This window comes from Hylobates moloch, unplaced genomic scaffold (assembly GCF_009828535.3).
Source record: "Hylobates moloch isolate HMO894 unplaced genomic scaffold, HMol_V3 SCAFFOLD_15, whole genome shotgun sequence".
Taxonomy (NCBI): Eukaryota; Metazoa; Chordata; class Mammalia; order Primates; family Hylobatidae; genus Hylobates; species Hylobates moloch.
In genome coordinates this window covers 93,407,522-93,423,376 of record NW_026652290.1, presented here as the reverse complement: position 1 = coordinate 93,423,376, position 15,855 = coordinate 93,407,522, and the positions used below count along the sequence as shown (strand labels likewise).

At 48.6% G+C, this 15,855-nt stretch overlaps 1 protein-coding gene across 1 annotated transcript in view; it reads left to right on the top strand.

Annotated features, from left to right (window-relative positions):
• CATSPERD (cation channel sperm associated auxiliary subunit delta) overlaps nt 1-15,855 on the top strand; it is a 57,173-nt gene that overhangs the window by 13,245 nt on the left and 28,073 nt on the right. The window contains exons 6-11 of the mRNA XM_058428126.1: nt 2,400-2,467; nt 5,064-5,177; nt 10,283-10,366; nt 11,848-11,998; nt 14,119-14,214; nt 15,049-15,131. Of these exons, the coding sequence (XP_058284109.1) occupies nt 2,400-2,467; nt 5,064-5,177; nt 10,283-10,366; nt 11,848-11,998; nt 14,119-14,214; nt 15,049-15,131 (596 nt within the window). The remainder of the gene's footprint in view (nt 1-2,399; nt 2,468-5,063; nt 5,178-10,282; nt 10,367-11,847; nt 11,999-14,118; nt 14,215-15,048; nt 15,132-15,855) is intronic.

The following is a 15,855-nucleotide window of genomic DNA, read 5'->3' as shown; positions in this document are numbered from 1 at the left end:
GCCACTGCGCCCCAGCCTGGGTGACAGAGTGAGACTCTGTCTAAAAAAAAAAAAAAAAAAAATCGAGAGACATCAGCGGGTCTTGGTGATGGATTGGTGTCAGGGGAGGACCAGGGAAAACTGAAGATAACCATTAGATGTCTGGTAACCAAGCTGGATTATGACCATTGTCCCTCCCACACACTTCTCATGAGGGCTAGGGGACGGTAGAGAAGGTGAGCTTTATGAAGAGGGAGGGAGATGAGGACTCTGATGCAGGAGGAAAGATGTGAAAAGTGAAGATGAGGCAAATGTTAGCTTTAGAAAAGAAGAGGATTGCTTGAGCCCCGGAGTTCAAGTCCACCCTAGGCAACAGAGCAGAATGCCATCTTTACAAAAAAACTTACTTTTCTTTTTTTGGAGACGGAGTCTCACTCAGTCACCCAGGCTGGAATAAAGTGGCCCAGTCTTGGCTCACTGCAACCTTCACCTCCTGGGTTCAAGCGATTCTCCTGCCTCAGCTTGCTGAGTAGCTGGGATCACAGGCACCTGCCACCACGCCTGGCTAATTTTTTGTTTGTTTGTTTTGAAATGGAGTTTCGCTGTTGTTGCCCAGGCTGGAGTGCGATCGCACGATCTCAGCTCACCGCACCCTCCGCCTCCCGGGTTCAAGCGGTTCTCCTGCCTTACCCTCCCGAGTAGCTGGGATTACAGGCATGTGCCACCGTGCCCAGCTAATTTTTTTTTTTTTTTTGACGGATCCTTGCTCTGTCACTAGGCTGGAGTGCAGTGGCACAGTCTTGGCTCACTGCAACCTCTTCCTCCCGGGTTCAAGTGATCCTCCTGCCTCAGCCTCCCGAGTAGCTGGGACTACAGGCACGTGCCACCACACCCAGCTAATTTTTGTATGTTTTTAGTAGAGATGGGGTTCCACCATGTTGGCCAGGATGATCTCGATCTGTTGACCTCGTGATCCCCTCACCTTGGCCTCCCAAAGTGCCGGGATTATAGGCGTGAGCCACGTGCCCGGCTAAATTTTTTTCTTTTTTCTTTTTTTTTTTTTTTTTTGAGACAGAGTCTTGCTCTGTTGCCCAGGCTGGATGGAGTGCAGTGGCGCGATCTCGGCTCACTGCAAGCTCCGCCTCCTGCGTTCACGCCATTCTCCTGCCTCAGCCTCCTGAGTAGCTGGGACTACAGGTGCCTGCCACCACGCCCGGCTAATTTTTTGTATTTTTAGTAGAGACGGGGTTTCACCATGTTAGCCAGGATGGTCTCAATCTCCTGACCTCGTGATCTGCCCGCCTCGGCCTCCCAAAGTGCTGGGATTACAGGCATGAGCCACCATGCCCGGCCTAATTTTGTATTTTTAATAGAGACAGGGTTTCTCCATGTTGGCCAGGCTGGTCTTGAACTCCTGACCTCAGGAGATCTGCCCACCTCTGCCTCCCAATGTGCTAGGATTACAGGTGTGAACCACTGAGTCGGGCCAACAGGGGGCAGTTCTGTCCCCCAAGAGGACACTTGGCAATGTCTGGAGACATTTTTGGTTTCAAGACTAGAGGAAGGTGCTACTGGCATTGAGTGGTGGGTAGAGATACAGATGCTAAAAAGCAACCTACAATGCATAGGAAACTCCTCGCAAGGGAGAACCATCTGCTCCCAAATTTCAGTAGTGTTGAGGATGAGAAACCCTGTTCTGAACTTTTCTCCAGGCCAGGTGCGGTGGCTCACGCCTGTAATCCCAGTACTTTGGGAGGCCGAGGCGGGTGGATCACTTGAGGTCAGGAGTTTGAGACCAGCCTGGCCACCATGGCGAAACTCCGTCTCTACTAAAAATGCAAAAATTACCCAGGCGTGGTGGTGGGCACCTGTAAATTCCAGCTTGAGAGGCTGAGGCAGGAGAACCGTTTGAACCTGGGAGGTGGAGGTGGCAGTGAGCCACCACTGCACTCCAGCCTGGACAACAGAGATCGCACCACTGGCACTCCAGCCTGGACGGCAGAGGGAGACTCTCTCTCAAATAAATAAATAAGTAAATAAATAAACTTTTCTAGGCCAGGTGTGGTGGCTCACGCCTGTAATCCCAGCACTTTGGGAGGCCGAGGCGGGTGGATCATGAGGTCAGGAGATCGAAACTATCCTGGCTAACACGGTGAAACCCTGTCTCTACTAAAAATACAAAAAATTAGCCGGGCGTGGTGGCGGGCGCCTGTAGTCCCAGCTACTCGGAGAGGCTGAGGCAGGAGAATGGCGTGAACCCAGGAGGCGGAGCTTGCGGTGAGCTGGGATCTCGCCACTGCACTCCAGCCTGGGTGACAGAGCAAGACTCCGTCTCAAAAACAAAACAAAACAAAAAACAAAAAATTTTCTCCAAACTTCAGGGAACTCATAAACATTTCAAAATTATATTTTCCTTTCAGGTATAAAACACCCTGTTACACATGTCTCTGGCGATAATTGTTGTTATACTGGAAGTTTGTTTTGTATGGTAAGTGTAAGTGTATAATTGTTCATTTTTTTTGCTCTCCTCTGAACACAAATAATCATGAGTAGACATAAAGTCTGGGCATGGTGGCTCACACCTGTAATCCCAGCACTTTGGGAGGCAGAGGCAAGAGGATTGCTGAAGCCCAGGAGTTTGAGACCAGCCTGGGCAACATAGTGAAACCCCATCTCTCCAAAAAAATAACATAATTAGCCTGGTGTGGTGACATGTGCCTGTAGTCCCAGCTACGGCAGGAGGATTGCTTGAGCCCAGGAGTTCGAGGCTGCAATGAGCCATGATTACGCCACTGCACTCCAGCCTGGGCAACAAGCAAGATTGTCGAAAAAAAAAAAAAAGACTGGGTACGGTGGCTCATTCCTGTAGTAATCCTAGCACTTTGGGAGGCTGAGGTGGGTGGATCGCCTGAGGCCAGGAGCTCGAGACCAGCCTGGCCAACATGGCAAAACCCTGTCTCTACTAAAAATACAAAAAATTAGCCAGGCATGGTTGCGTGTGCCTGTAATCCCAGCTACTCAAGAGGCTGAGGCAGGAGAATCTCTTGAGCCTGGGAGGTGGAGGCTGCAGTGAGCCGAGATCGCACCATTGCACTCCAGCCTGGGCAACAAGAGTGAAACTCCGTCTCAAAAAAAAAAAGAAAAAAGAAAAAGAAAAAGAAATAAGGACACTGTAAGGCTTGAGACTGGGTCTCAAGAACTTGGTCAGTGTTATTTCCCATGGGCTCAGAGCACAGTTGGGAGATGGAAAAGGTTTTGGGGACGTTTTCAGATCCACCAGCTGACACACTATAAATACATCCATCTATAGTTGACCTTTGAACAATGTAGAGGTTAGAGGTACCACCCTCCACCCCGCACAGTTGAAAATCCACGGGTAACTTTCGACTTCCCCAAAACTTAATTACTGGCCAGTTGCGGTGGTTCATGCCTGTAATCCCAGCAATTTGGGAGGCTGAGGCGGGCAGATCACAAGGTCAGGAGTTCGAGACCAGCCTGGCCAACATAGCGAAACCCCGTGTCTACTAAAAATACAAAAAATTAGCTGGGCGTGGTGGCAGGCACCTGTAATCCCAGCTCACAAATTCAAGGCTAGTATGGGCAACATGGTGAGACTTTGTCTCTATTTCAAATACAAAAAAAAAAAAAAAAAGAAAAGAAAGAAAAAGAGAAAGAAAAAAATAGCTAGGTATGGTGGTGCGCACCTATAGTCCCAGCTACTCAGGTCTCTGGGGTGGGAGGATGGCTTGATCCCAGGAGGCACAGGTTATAGTGAGCTGAGATCATGCCACTGCACTCAGCTGGGGCAATAGAGCCAGAACTTGTCTCAAAACAAAAACAAACTTAATTACTAATAGCCTACTGTTGCCTGGAAGCCTTACTAATAACATAAACAGTCTATGACTGTCACCCAGGGTAGAGTGCGGTGGCACAATCTCGGCTCATTGCAACTTCCGCCTCCCAGGCTTCAGTGATTCCCCTGGCTCAGCCTCCTGAGTAGCTGGGATCCCAAGTAGCTGGGGTTACAGGCACACACCACTAGGGCTGGCTAATTTTTTTTTTGAGATGGAGTTTCCCTCTTGCTGCCCAGGCTAGAGTAAAATGGTGCTATCTTGGCTCACCGCAACCTCCACCTCCTGGGTTCAAGCGATTGTCCTGCCTCAGCCTCCCAAGTAGCTGGGGTTACAGGCATGCACCACCACACCCGGCTAATTTTGTATTTTTAGTAGAGATGGGGTTTCATCATACTGGTCAGGCAGGTCTTGAACTCCTGAGCTCAAGTGTGCTTGGTCCACCTCGGCCTCCCAAAGTGCTGGGATTACAGGTGTGAGCCAATACGCCCGGCCTAACTTTTTTTTTTTTTTTTTTTTTTAGAAGAGACAGGGTTTCATTATGTTGGTCAGGCTGGTCTTGAACTCCTGGTGTCAAGTGATCCGCCCGCCTCAGCCTCCCAAAGTGCTGGGTTTATAGGTGTGAGCCACCACGCCTGGCCTAACTTTGGTATTTTTTTTTTTTTTTTGAGATGGAGTCTCGCCTCTGTCGCCCAGGCTGGAGTGCAGTGGTGCCATCTCTGCTCACTGGAAGCTCCGCCTCCCGGGTTCACGCCATTCTCCTGCCTCAGCCTCTCCAAGTAGCTGGGACTACAGGCGCCCGCCACCATGCCTGGCTAATTTTTTGTATTTTTAGTAGAGACGGGGTTTCACTGTGGTCTCGATCTCCTGACCTCGTGATCCGCCCGCCTCGGCCTCCCAAAGTGCTGGGATTACAAGCGTGAGCCACCGCGCCCAGCCAACTTTGGTATTTTTTAGGAGAGATGGGGTTTCATTATGTTGGCCAAGCCGGTCTTGAACTCCTGGCCTCAAGTGATCTGCCTGCCTCGGCCTCCCAGAGTGCTGGGATTACAGGCGTGAGCCACTGCGCCTGGCATGTATCCACTTTTTGGCTATTAGAAACAGCCCCATCGAACAGTCACGTCCAGACATCTACATTTTTGTGCAGACATGAGTTTTCATTTCTCTGGGATAAATGTTCAGAGTGTACTTGCTGGCATCTTTCTTTCATTCATTCTTTTTTTTTTTTAATAGCATGTCAGTAATTTGGTTTTTGCATATTTCCGTGGAGATCAGATATCCCAGACTTATATATATTATTCGAATACTGGGGGATTCAGTTTTTGGAAGTATCACTATGACAGACAGGTATGTTAAATTTGGTAAGAATGTGAAAATAAATATATATGTACCTTGTGATTGTAGTAATTGCTGTCAATGGGTGCACAAGGGTTTTTTCCTCTTTAAGAGTCCAACTGGGCCAGGGGTGGTGGCTCATGCCTGTAATCCCAGCACTTTGGGAGGCTGAGGCAGGAGGATAGTTTGAGCCCAGGAGTTTGAGACCAGCCTGGGCAACATGGCAAGACCCCATCTCTACAAAAAATTTTTTAAAAAATTAGTCAGGTGTGGTGGCATGTGTTTTAGTCCTAGCTACTTGGAAGGCTGAGGTGGGAGGGTCACTGGAGTCTGGGAGATTGAGGCTGCAGTGACTATGATCACACCACTGCTCTCCAGCTTGAGTGACAGAGCGAGACCTCATCTCAAAAACAAAAAGTCCAACTGGCTGGGAGGTTAGGGAAAATTCCAGGTCAATGGAGTCAGCTCAGGAGCCTAGAAAGTTAGAAAGGAGACAAAAAGTTTTAGGTCAGGCAAAATCATGGCACCATTCATGCCGTTTATGTAGTGCTTATAAAAAGCTAGTGACAGGCCAGGTGCGGTGCCTCACGCATGTAATCTGAGCACTTTGGGAGGCCGAGGTGGGCAGATCACTTAAGGTTGGGAGTTCAAGACCAGCCTGACCAACATGGAGAAACCCCGTCTCTACTAAAAGTACAAAATGGGCCAGGCGTGGTGGCTCATGCCTGTAATCCCAGCTACTCACAAGGCTGAGGCAGGAGAATCGCTTGAACCCAGGAGGCAGAGGTTGTGGTGAGCCAAGATCACACCATTGCACTCCAGCCTGGGCAACAAGAGCAAAACACTGTCTCAAAGTAAATAAATAAATAAATTAAATTAAATAAGCCAGGTGCAGTGGCTCATGCCTATAATCCCAGCACTTTGGGAGACTGAGGTGGGTGGATCACCTGAGGTCGGGCGTTCCAGACCAGCCTGACCAACATGGAGAAACCCCATCTCTACTAAAAATACAAAATTAGCTGGGCGTGGTGGCTCATGCGTGTAATCCCAGCTACTCGGGAGGCTGAGGCAGGAGAATCGCTTGAACCCAGGAGGCGGAGGTTGCAGTGAGCCGAGATCGCACCAATGCACTCCAGCCTGGGCAACAAGAGCGAAACTCCATCTCAAAAAAAATAAATAAATAAAATAAAAATGAACGAATAAATAAAATAAAATACAAAAATTAGCTGGGTGTGGTGGCGGATGCCTGTAATCCCAGCTACTCAGGAGGCTGAGGCAGGAGAATCACTTGAACCCGGGAGGCAGAGGTTGCTTGAGCCAAGATTGCGCCACTGCACTCCAGCCTGGGCAACAGAGAAACTCCGTCTCAAAAAAAAAAAAAAAAAAGCTAGCACCCAGCTGGGTAGGGGCGTGGTGGCTCACACTTGTAATCCCAGCACTTTGGGAGGCTGAAGCAGGTGGATCGCTTGAGTCCAGTAGTTAAATACCAGCCTGGGCAACACGGTGAAACCCTGTCTCTACCAAAAATATAAAAATTAGCCGGGCATGATGGTGCATGCCTGTAGTCTCAGCTACTTGGGAGGCTGAGGCAGGAGGATTGTTTGAGCCTGGGATGTGGAGGTTGCAGTGAGCTGAGACAGCACCACTGCACTGCAGTCTGGACGATAGAGTGAGACTCTGTCTTAAAAAAAAAAGAAAAGAAAAAAAAGCTAATGCCCTAGTAAAGGCAACATATTAATTTATGACACATCCACATGCCCACCTGAAGACTGGTACCATCAAGTTCATCACCATGCTCACTTTACAGATGAGAAAACTGTAGTGGGTTGAACCAATGTCCCCCCAAAATTTATCTCAACCTGGAACTTCAGACTCTAACTGTCTTTGGCATTTTTGCTGCTATAACAAAATATCTGAGACCGAGTAATTTATAAGGAACAGAAGTTGATTTGTCATGGTTCTGGAGGTTGGGAAGTCCAAGATCAAGATGCCAGCAAGGTTGCTTTCTGGTGAAGGCTGCACTCTGCTCCCAAGATGGTGCCTATGTTGGGGGGTCCTCTGGGCGAAAGCCGCGTCCTCACACAGCGGAAGGCGGAAGAACCAACAAACCGTGCTCCCTTCAACCCAGAGCTCTTTTATAAGGATGCTCATCCCAAAGAGCATACATTGATAATACACTGGGGATTTCAGCATAAATTTTGGAGGGGAAGCCATCATTCAAACCATAGCAGGAAACTGACTTGGAAGTAGGGTCTTTGCAGGTGTAATCAGTTAAGCTAGGATGAGGTCACATTGAAATCAGGTGGCCTTCAAATCAAATGACTGCTGTCCAGGCGCAGCGCCTCAGCCTGTAATCCCAGCACTTTGGGAGGCTGAGGTGGGGGCGGATCACTTGAGGTCAGGAGTTCAAGACCATCCTGGCTAACTTGGTGAAACCCCGTCTCTACTGAACAATGCAAAAATTAGCTGGGCGTGGCACCTGGCGTGCCTGTAATCCCAGCTACTTGGGAGGCTAAGGCAGGAGAATCACTTGAACTTGGGAGGTGGAGGAAGTTGCAGTAAGCCCAGATTGTGCCACTGCACTCCAGCCTGGGTGACAGAGTGAAACTCTGTCTCAAGAAAAGAAAAAAAAAGAACAAACAAAAAAATAAAAAAGGAAACCTAGCATCACTAAAATCCCCAATTATTACTAAAATAGCCTTTGTGTGTACATGTGTATGTGTGTGCGCGTGCATGTATGTTTGTGCGTGTGGCGGTGGAATTGTTTTTATCATGGACATTTCAAGAGGAGAAGTGATCTCAGACAATATTTGAGCTCAGCATTGCTATAGCCAGGACAAGAGTCAACCCCTATTGCTATCAATTGTATATATTGATGGCTGGGTACAGTGGCTCTCACCTGTAATCCCAGCACTTTGGGAGGCCGAGGAAGGAGGATCACGTGAGCTCAGGAGTTCAAGACCAGCCTGGGGAACATAGTGAGACCCAGCCCCCCATATCTATAAAAAATTGAAAAAGAAATTAGCTGGGCATGGTGGTAGGTACCTGTGGTCCCAGCTACTCAGGGGGCTGGAGGATTGCTTGAGCCTGGGAGACTGACGCTACAGTGGGGTATGATCGCGCCACTGCACTCTAGCCTGGAGGACAGAGAGATACCCTGTTGCAAAAGAAAAAAAGAAAAAGAAAAGAAACTGCTTGGAGTGATGGAGCAGGATCTAGAGTCCCTTCCAGGGCCAGATGGATCCCATAATTGCCTAATGGGTAGGTGGAGGGAGGGTCTTGAAGGCAGATAGAATAATAGACCCCCAAAGGTGTCCACATCCTAATTCCTGGAACCTTTGAATATGGTTCCTGACATGGCAAAAGTAACTTTGCAGGTGGGATTAAATTAAGGATCTTGAGGCCGGGCTCGATGGCTCACGCCTGTAATCCCAGCACTTTGGGAGGCCAAGGCCGGTGGATCACGAGGTCAAGAGTTCAAGACCAGCCTGGCCAAGATGGTGAAACCTCATCTCTACTAAAAATACAGAAAATTAGCCAGGTGTGGTGGTGGGCGCCTGTAATCCCAGCTACTTGGGAGGCTGAGGCAGGAGAATAGATTGAACCCAGGAGGCAGAGATTGCAGTGAGCTGAGATCACACCATTGCACTCCAGCCTGGGCGACAAGAGTGTAACTCTGTCTCAAAAACAAACAAACAAGGCCGGGCGCTGTGGCTGATGGCTGTAATCCCAGCACTTTGGGAGGCCGAGGTGGGCGGATCACCTGAGGTCAGCAGTTCAAGACCAGCCTGGCCAACATGGCGAAACCACATTTCTACTAAAAAATACAAAAACTAGCCAAATGTGGTGGCAGGTGCCTGTAGTCCCAGCTACTGGAGATGGGGAGGCAGGGAGGATTGCTTGAACCCAGGAGACAGAGGTTGCAGTGAGCCGAGACTGTGCCACTGCACTCCAGCCTGGGCAACACAGTGAGACTCCATCTCAAAAAAAGAAAAAAAAAAAAGAAAAAAGATAGCGGTCTTAGTCTCTCTGTCTCTCTCTCTCTTTCTCTTCCTCTCTCTTTCTCTTCCTCTCTCTCTCTCTCTCTCTCTCTCTGTCTCTGCAAGACGTGGGAGGTCGCCGGGCGCGGTGGCTCAAGCCTGTAATCCCAGCACTTTGGGAGGCCGAGGCGGGCGGATCACGAGGTCAGGAGATCGAGACCATCCTGGCTAACATGGTGAAACCCCGTCTCTACTAAAAATACAAAAAAATTAGCCGGGCGTGTTGGCGGGCGCCTGTAGTCCCAGCTGCTCCGGAGGCTGAGGCAGGAGAATGGCATGAACCCGGGAGGCGGGGCTTGCAGTGAGCCGAGATCGCGCCACTGCACTCTAGCCTGGGGGACAGAGCAAGACTCCGTCTCAAAAAAAAAAAAAAAAAAAAAAGACGTGGGAGGTAGCCAGCTGGGCTGCTATGGAAATCTGTCTCACTGTCCCTAGGTGGGGCCCTTGATTCATGTTCCAAGTCAGCTGCTAGACACTTTGCTGTCCAGCCAACAATCAGGAATGAGGACTCTTAGGCAGGAATGAAAGACTCAGGCAGCCTTCTAGCAGTCTGGGTCATATCATTTTCTCCAAACACCCGAACCAAAGCTGTCTTCTTTCAAGTTTTTGCCCCAAGTGTCACATTTCTTTTCTTTTCTTTTCTTTTTTGAGACAAGGTCTCACTCTGTCACCCATGCTGGAGGGCAGTGGCATGATTGTGGCTCACTGCAACCTCTGCCTCCCGGGTTCAAGTGATTCTCCTGCCCCAGCCTCCTGAGTAGCTGAGATTACAGGTGCCCACCACCACGCCTGGTTAATTTTTGTATTTTTAGTAGAGATGGGGTTTCACCATGTTGACCAGGCTGGTCTCGAACTGCTGACCTCAGGTGATCCGCCTGCCTCAGCCACCCAAAGTGCTGGGATGACAGGCGTGAACCACTGCGCCCAGTTGAGTGCCATATTTTCACAGAGGGCATTATTCGTTTTTCAAAGAAAGACTTTTCTTCATTGTAACTGAATAGATAATCTGAAGTTAAACCGACAAACGCATGTGTATTAAGATTTATTCATCTGAAGTCTTTTCTGTTTGTTTCATAGGCAGAAATCGTTGGGTCTTTAGGCGGAATCTTCCACTTTTTTTCTTTGTCACAGGTTGCGATGCTTGTAGTGGATCAAGGGAAGGTAAGTAACTTTGCAGAGGGAAGAACTACTCAGAGGACCTTTGCCCAAGCCCGGGTTTTTGTTACAACTCACACATTTTTAAAAATGTATTTATTTATTTATTTAATTTTTTTTAGACGGAGTCTCACTCTGTCAGCCAGGCCGGAGTGCAGTGGCGCGATCTCGGCTCACTGCAACCTCCACCTTTCAACTTCAAGCAATTCTCCTGCCTCAGCCTCCCGAGTAGCTGGGACTACAGGCTCGTGCCACCGCGCCTGGCTAATTTTTGTATTTTTAGTAGAGATAGGGTTTCACCATGTTGGCCAGGCTGGTCTTGAACTCCTCAGCTCAAGTGATCCACCCACCTCGGCCTCCTGAAGTCCTGGGATTACAGGTGTAAGCCACGGTGCCCGGCATCAAGAATGTATTTTTGTTTAACCATTTTAAAATAGTATATTTTCTTTTTTTTATTTATGTGAGATTGATTCTCACTGTGTCACCCAGACTGGAGTGCAGTGGTGTAATCCAGGCTCACTGCAACCTTAGCCTCCTGGGCTCAAGTGATTCTCATGCTTCAGCCTCCTGAATAGCTGGGATTACAGGTGCCTGCCACCATGCCCAGATAATTTTTGTATTTTTAGTAGTGACAGGGTTTCACCATATTGGCCAGGCTGGTCTCAAACTCCTGACCTCAAGTAACCCCCACCCTGCCTCGGCCTCCCACAGTGCTGAGATTACAGGCATGAGCCACTGCGCCTGGCCCAATAGTACCATTTCAGTATGTAATCAATATAAACAACTCATGGATGAGAGAGTTTACATTTTTCTCTACTACACCTTCAAAATGAGGCCGAGCGCAGTGGCTCATGCCTGTAATCCTAGCACTTTGGAAGTCCGAGGCGGGAAGATCATTTGAGGTCAGGAGTTTGAAACCAGCCTGGCCAACATGGTGAAATCCCGTCTCTACTAAAAACACAAAACAATTAGCCCAGCATGGTAGCAGGCACCTGTAATCACAGCTACTTGGGAGGCTGAGGCAGGAGAATCACTTGAACCTGGGAGATGGAGGTGACAGTGAGCCGAGATCGTGCCACTGCACTCCAGCCTGGGCAACGGAGCCAGACTCTATCTCTAAAATAAAATAAAATAAATAAAATAAAATAAGATAAGATAAAATAAAATAAGAAATGAAATGAAATAAAATAAATAAAATAATTAAAATAAAATAAATAAAATAAATCTTCAAAATGCATTGTGCATTTGACACTTAGAGTAATTCTCTATTCAGAGCTAAATTTTCAATGGTTAAACTGAAATGTAACCCTAGCAAAACAATAAAGTTGTATTTAATAAAAATAAAAAAAGAAAGGTAGACTTGCGGCTTCTTTGCTTTCTTTGCTTTCCCCTGCACCTGCTAGCCGGACTCCTCTTCTCTCATTAGGACTCAGTGGGACTCCACAGTAGGGTTTGGGGAGAGGCTGAGTGGTGTCTTTCTCTCCCAGGGCATGTTCAAGTACTCAGAGCACCCCCTCAACCGGAGTTTCGGGCTGTCTTTTGACTATAACGGGACTCTCGACATCCTCATCGCCCCCGGCCAGACAGGCATCCTGCTCCTGTGGTTTGAGAACAGCCTGTTGTTTTCCCATAATGCAGGTGAGCCCAGGGGCCCAGGGTGGGGCTGCCGCCCGGTGGCCTCCTCCAGAGGGGCCGAGTACAGCCTGGATAAGAGGAGGGGAAAGAGCGACCCCCTTGACCACTGGGTTATTTTTTCTCTTCCATGTTCAGAGTGGACCACAAGCCCATAATCACTTAGTGAATCTCTCTGCGTCCTCCCTAGCTTCCTGGCTTGCAGGATACTTAGGGCCAGGTAGACAGTGACAACTGAAATAAGTGACGGTGACAAGAGTCTCCGTCATGGAGGTTTATTCCGCCAGCTTTAGGTCGCGTCCGGGAAAAACGCCAGTCAGACACCTCTGAGGCTGCTTTTCCAGAGTTCCAGGAGGCTTCATATTTAACATTTCTTTTTTTTTTTTTGAGACGGAGTCTTGCTCTGTCGCCCAGGCTGGAGTGCAGTGGCGCGATCTCGGCCCACTGCAAGCTCCGCCTCCCGGGTTCACACCATACTCCTGCCTCAGCCTCCCTAGTAGCTGGGACTACAGGCGCCTGCCACCACGCCCGGCTAATTTTTTTTTGTATTTTTAGTAGAGACGGGATTTCACCGTGTTACTCAGGATGGTCTCCATCTCCTGATCTCTTGATCCACCTGCCTCGGCCTCCCAAAGTGTTGGGATTACAGGCATGACCCATGGCGCCCGGCCAACATTTCTTTAACATGGGGGAAGGCTAATGGTTGTATTCCTGGGAGAATTTAGTTCATGCACAGTAAAGCTCCTTTTTTTTTTTTTTTTTTTTTTGAGACAGGGTCTCACTCTGCGGAGGTGGAAGCTGTGCTGAGTCCTGATTGTACTTCTGCACCCAGGCTGGAGTGCAGTGGTGCAATCATGGCTCACTGCAGCCTCCACCTTCCCTGGGCTCAAACGATCCTCCCATCTCAGCCTCCCGAGTAGCTGGCTACAGGCATGTGCCACCATGCCTGGCTGATTTTTTTGTATTTTTTATAGAGACTGGGTCCTCCTGTGTTGCCCAGGCTGGTCTCAAACTCCTGGCTTCAAGCAATCCTCCTGCCTTGCCCTCCCGAAGTCTGGATATTACAGCTGTGAGCCACTGTACTCAGCCTGTTTTATCCTCACAATGGTTTTTTTTTTTTTTTTTCGAGACAGGGTTTCACTCTGTCATCGAGACTGGAGTGCAGTGGTGCAACTGCGGCTCACTGCAGCCTCCACCTCTCAGGCTCAAGTGATCCTCCTGCTTCAGCCTCCCAGTAACTGGGACTACAGGTGTGCCACCATGCATAACTAACTTATTTTTTGTAGAGACGGGGTTTCACCCTGTTGCCCGGGCTGGTTTCAAACTCCTGGGCTCAAGCAATCCTCCGGCCTCAGCCTCCCAAAGTTCTGGGATTACAGATGAGAGCCACCAAACCCGGCCTGTTTTATTCCTTATAGTGGTCACCATTCCTTATAGTGGTCACCATTCCTTATAGTGGTCACCTGTATTAGAAGACATTCCGTTGTGTTCAAGCCCCTGGTTGACAAAAAACTCAATGGCCATCCCTCTGAGCTTGCTTATAGAGAAGATTAATGGGGATCGGGTTTTCTTTTTTTTCTTTTTCTTTTTTTTTTTGAGATGGAGTCTGGCTCTGTCGCCCAGGCCGGAGTACAGTGGCATGATCTCGGCTCACTGCAACCTCCACCTTCTGGGTTCAAGCGATTCTCCTGCCTCAGTCTCCCAAGTAGCTGGGATTACAGGTGCGTGCAACCATGCCCGGATTTTTTTGTATTTTTAGTAGAGACAAGGTTTTGCCATGTTGGCCAGGCTGATCTCGAACTCCTGACTTCAAGCGATCTGCCCACCTCAGCCTCCCAAAGTACTGGGATTACAGGCGTGCACCCCTGCGCCTGGCAGAAGGGTTGGGTTTTCTTAAACCGAAGCATATTTCTTGTCATGCTTAACAAAATTGTGTTTCAGTGCTATATTTTCCTTGATTAATTCTCCTTTGAATAGCGAACCTCTCAAAAGCTATAAGGAACATCGAAGAGCCATTGGCTGGGTGGGCTGGGTGGTGGCGGGGTGGGTGGGGTCCCAGTAGTAGACATCCCCTTTCCCAGGTTGTACATGTACTATGTACATGCACCTGTACTGTTACCTTCTAGGTCAGCTCGTTGATACCGTCCGGGTGAAAAAAGGAGACCAGACCTTGTTTTCTTCCATTTTTGAAGCCAAGATCACCATCCACAGCATTGCTGTCAGTGCGTAGCCGACCCACTGGTAGCCTAGAAATATTTAGACCTGGCTTATTAACCATAGGCCTGCCAGACCCAACCCAGCCAAAACATGAAATCAGCCGGGTGCGGTGGCTCATGCCTGTAATCCCAGCACCTTGGGAGGCCGAGGCGGGTGGATCACCTGAGATCAGGAGTTCAAGACCAGCCTGGCCAACATGGTGAAACCCCCTCTCTACTAAAAATACAAAAATAAGCCAGGCATGGTGGCGGGCGACTATAATCCCAGCTATTTAGGAGGCTGATGCAGGGAGAATCGCTGGAACCCGGGAGGTGGAGGTTGCAGTGAGCAGATCGCACCATTGCACTCCAGCCTGGGCGACAGAGTGAGACTCCAAAAAAAAAAAAAAGTTTCAACTCTATATTTTTTTCATATTGCTTGGCTTTTCCACATGAACTTTGTGATTATAACCAGAAAATAGCTGTCATATTACTCTTTTTTTTTTTTTTTTTTTTTGAGATAGAGTTTCAATCTTGTTGCCCAGGCTGGAGTACAGTGGTGCAATCTCTGCTCAGTGTAACCTCTGCCTCCCGGGTTAAGTGATTCTCCTGCCTCAGCCTCCTAAGTAGCTGGGACTACAGGTGGTGCACGGCTCATTTTTGTATTTTTAGCAGAAAGGAGGATTCACCATGTTGGCCAGGCTGGTCTCAAACTCCTGGCCTCAAGTGATCCGCCCCCCTCGGCCTCTCAAAGTGTTGGAATTATAGGCATGAGCCACTGCACCCGACCGTACTTCTGTTTTTGTCCACAGAAATGACCAGCATTTCAATTTTCGTTTTGTCTTGTTTTGTTTTTCCTAGATGAAAACGAACTGGCAGTTATAACTCGGGAGGATAATTTGTATTATGGCAATCTGGGCATCGTGCCAAGTTCCATAATCAAAGTAGGTAAAAAGAAAGTGGGGTTATGGGCTGGGTGCAGTGGCTCATGCCTGTAATCCCAGCACTTTGGGAGGACGACGTGGAAGGATCACCTGAGGTCAGGAGTTCAAGACCAGCCTTGCCAACATGGTGAAACCCTGTCGCTACTAAAAATACAAAAATTAGCTGGGCATGGTGGTGGGCACCTGTAATTCCAGTTACTTGGGAGGCTGAGGCAGGAGAACTGCTTGAGCCTGGAAGGCAGAGTAAGACTCTGTCTCAACAACAACAACAAAAACAACAAAAAAAAAAAGAAAGAAAGAAAGAAAGTGGGATTATGAATTAGTTGGTGAGGAATAATGGTCTTGTTCACAAACTTCTGAACCTTTTTTCGAAGGCTAGAAATCAGTCCAGTTAGTAAAAGTAAGAGGGTTTCAAAATATTAAAAGATAGGTCTGGCACCCTTTCTATTTTTTTTTTTTTTTTTTTTGAGACGGGTCTGGCTCTTCCTCACGCCATTCTCCTGCCTCAGCCTCTCCGAGTAGCTGGGACTACAGGCGCCCGCCACCACGCCCGGCTAATTTTTTGTATTTTTAGTAGAGACGGGGTTTCTCCATGGTCTCGATCTCCTGACCTCGTGATCCGCCCGCCTCGGCCTCCCAAAGTGCTGGGATTACAAGCGTGAGCCACCGCGCCCGGCCTAATTTTTGGTATTTTTATTAGAGACAGGGTTTTGTCATGTTGCCC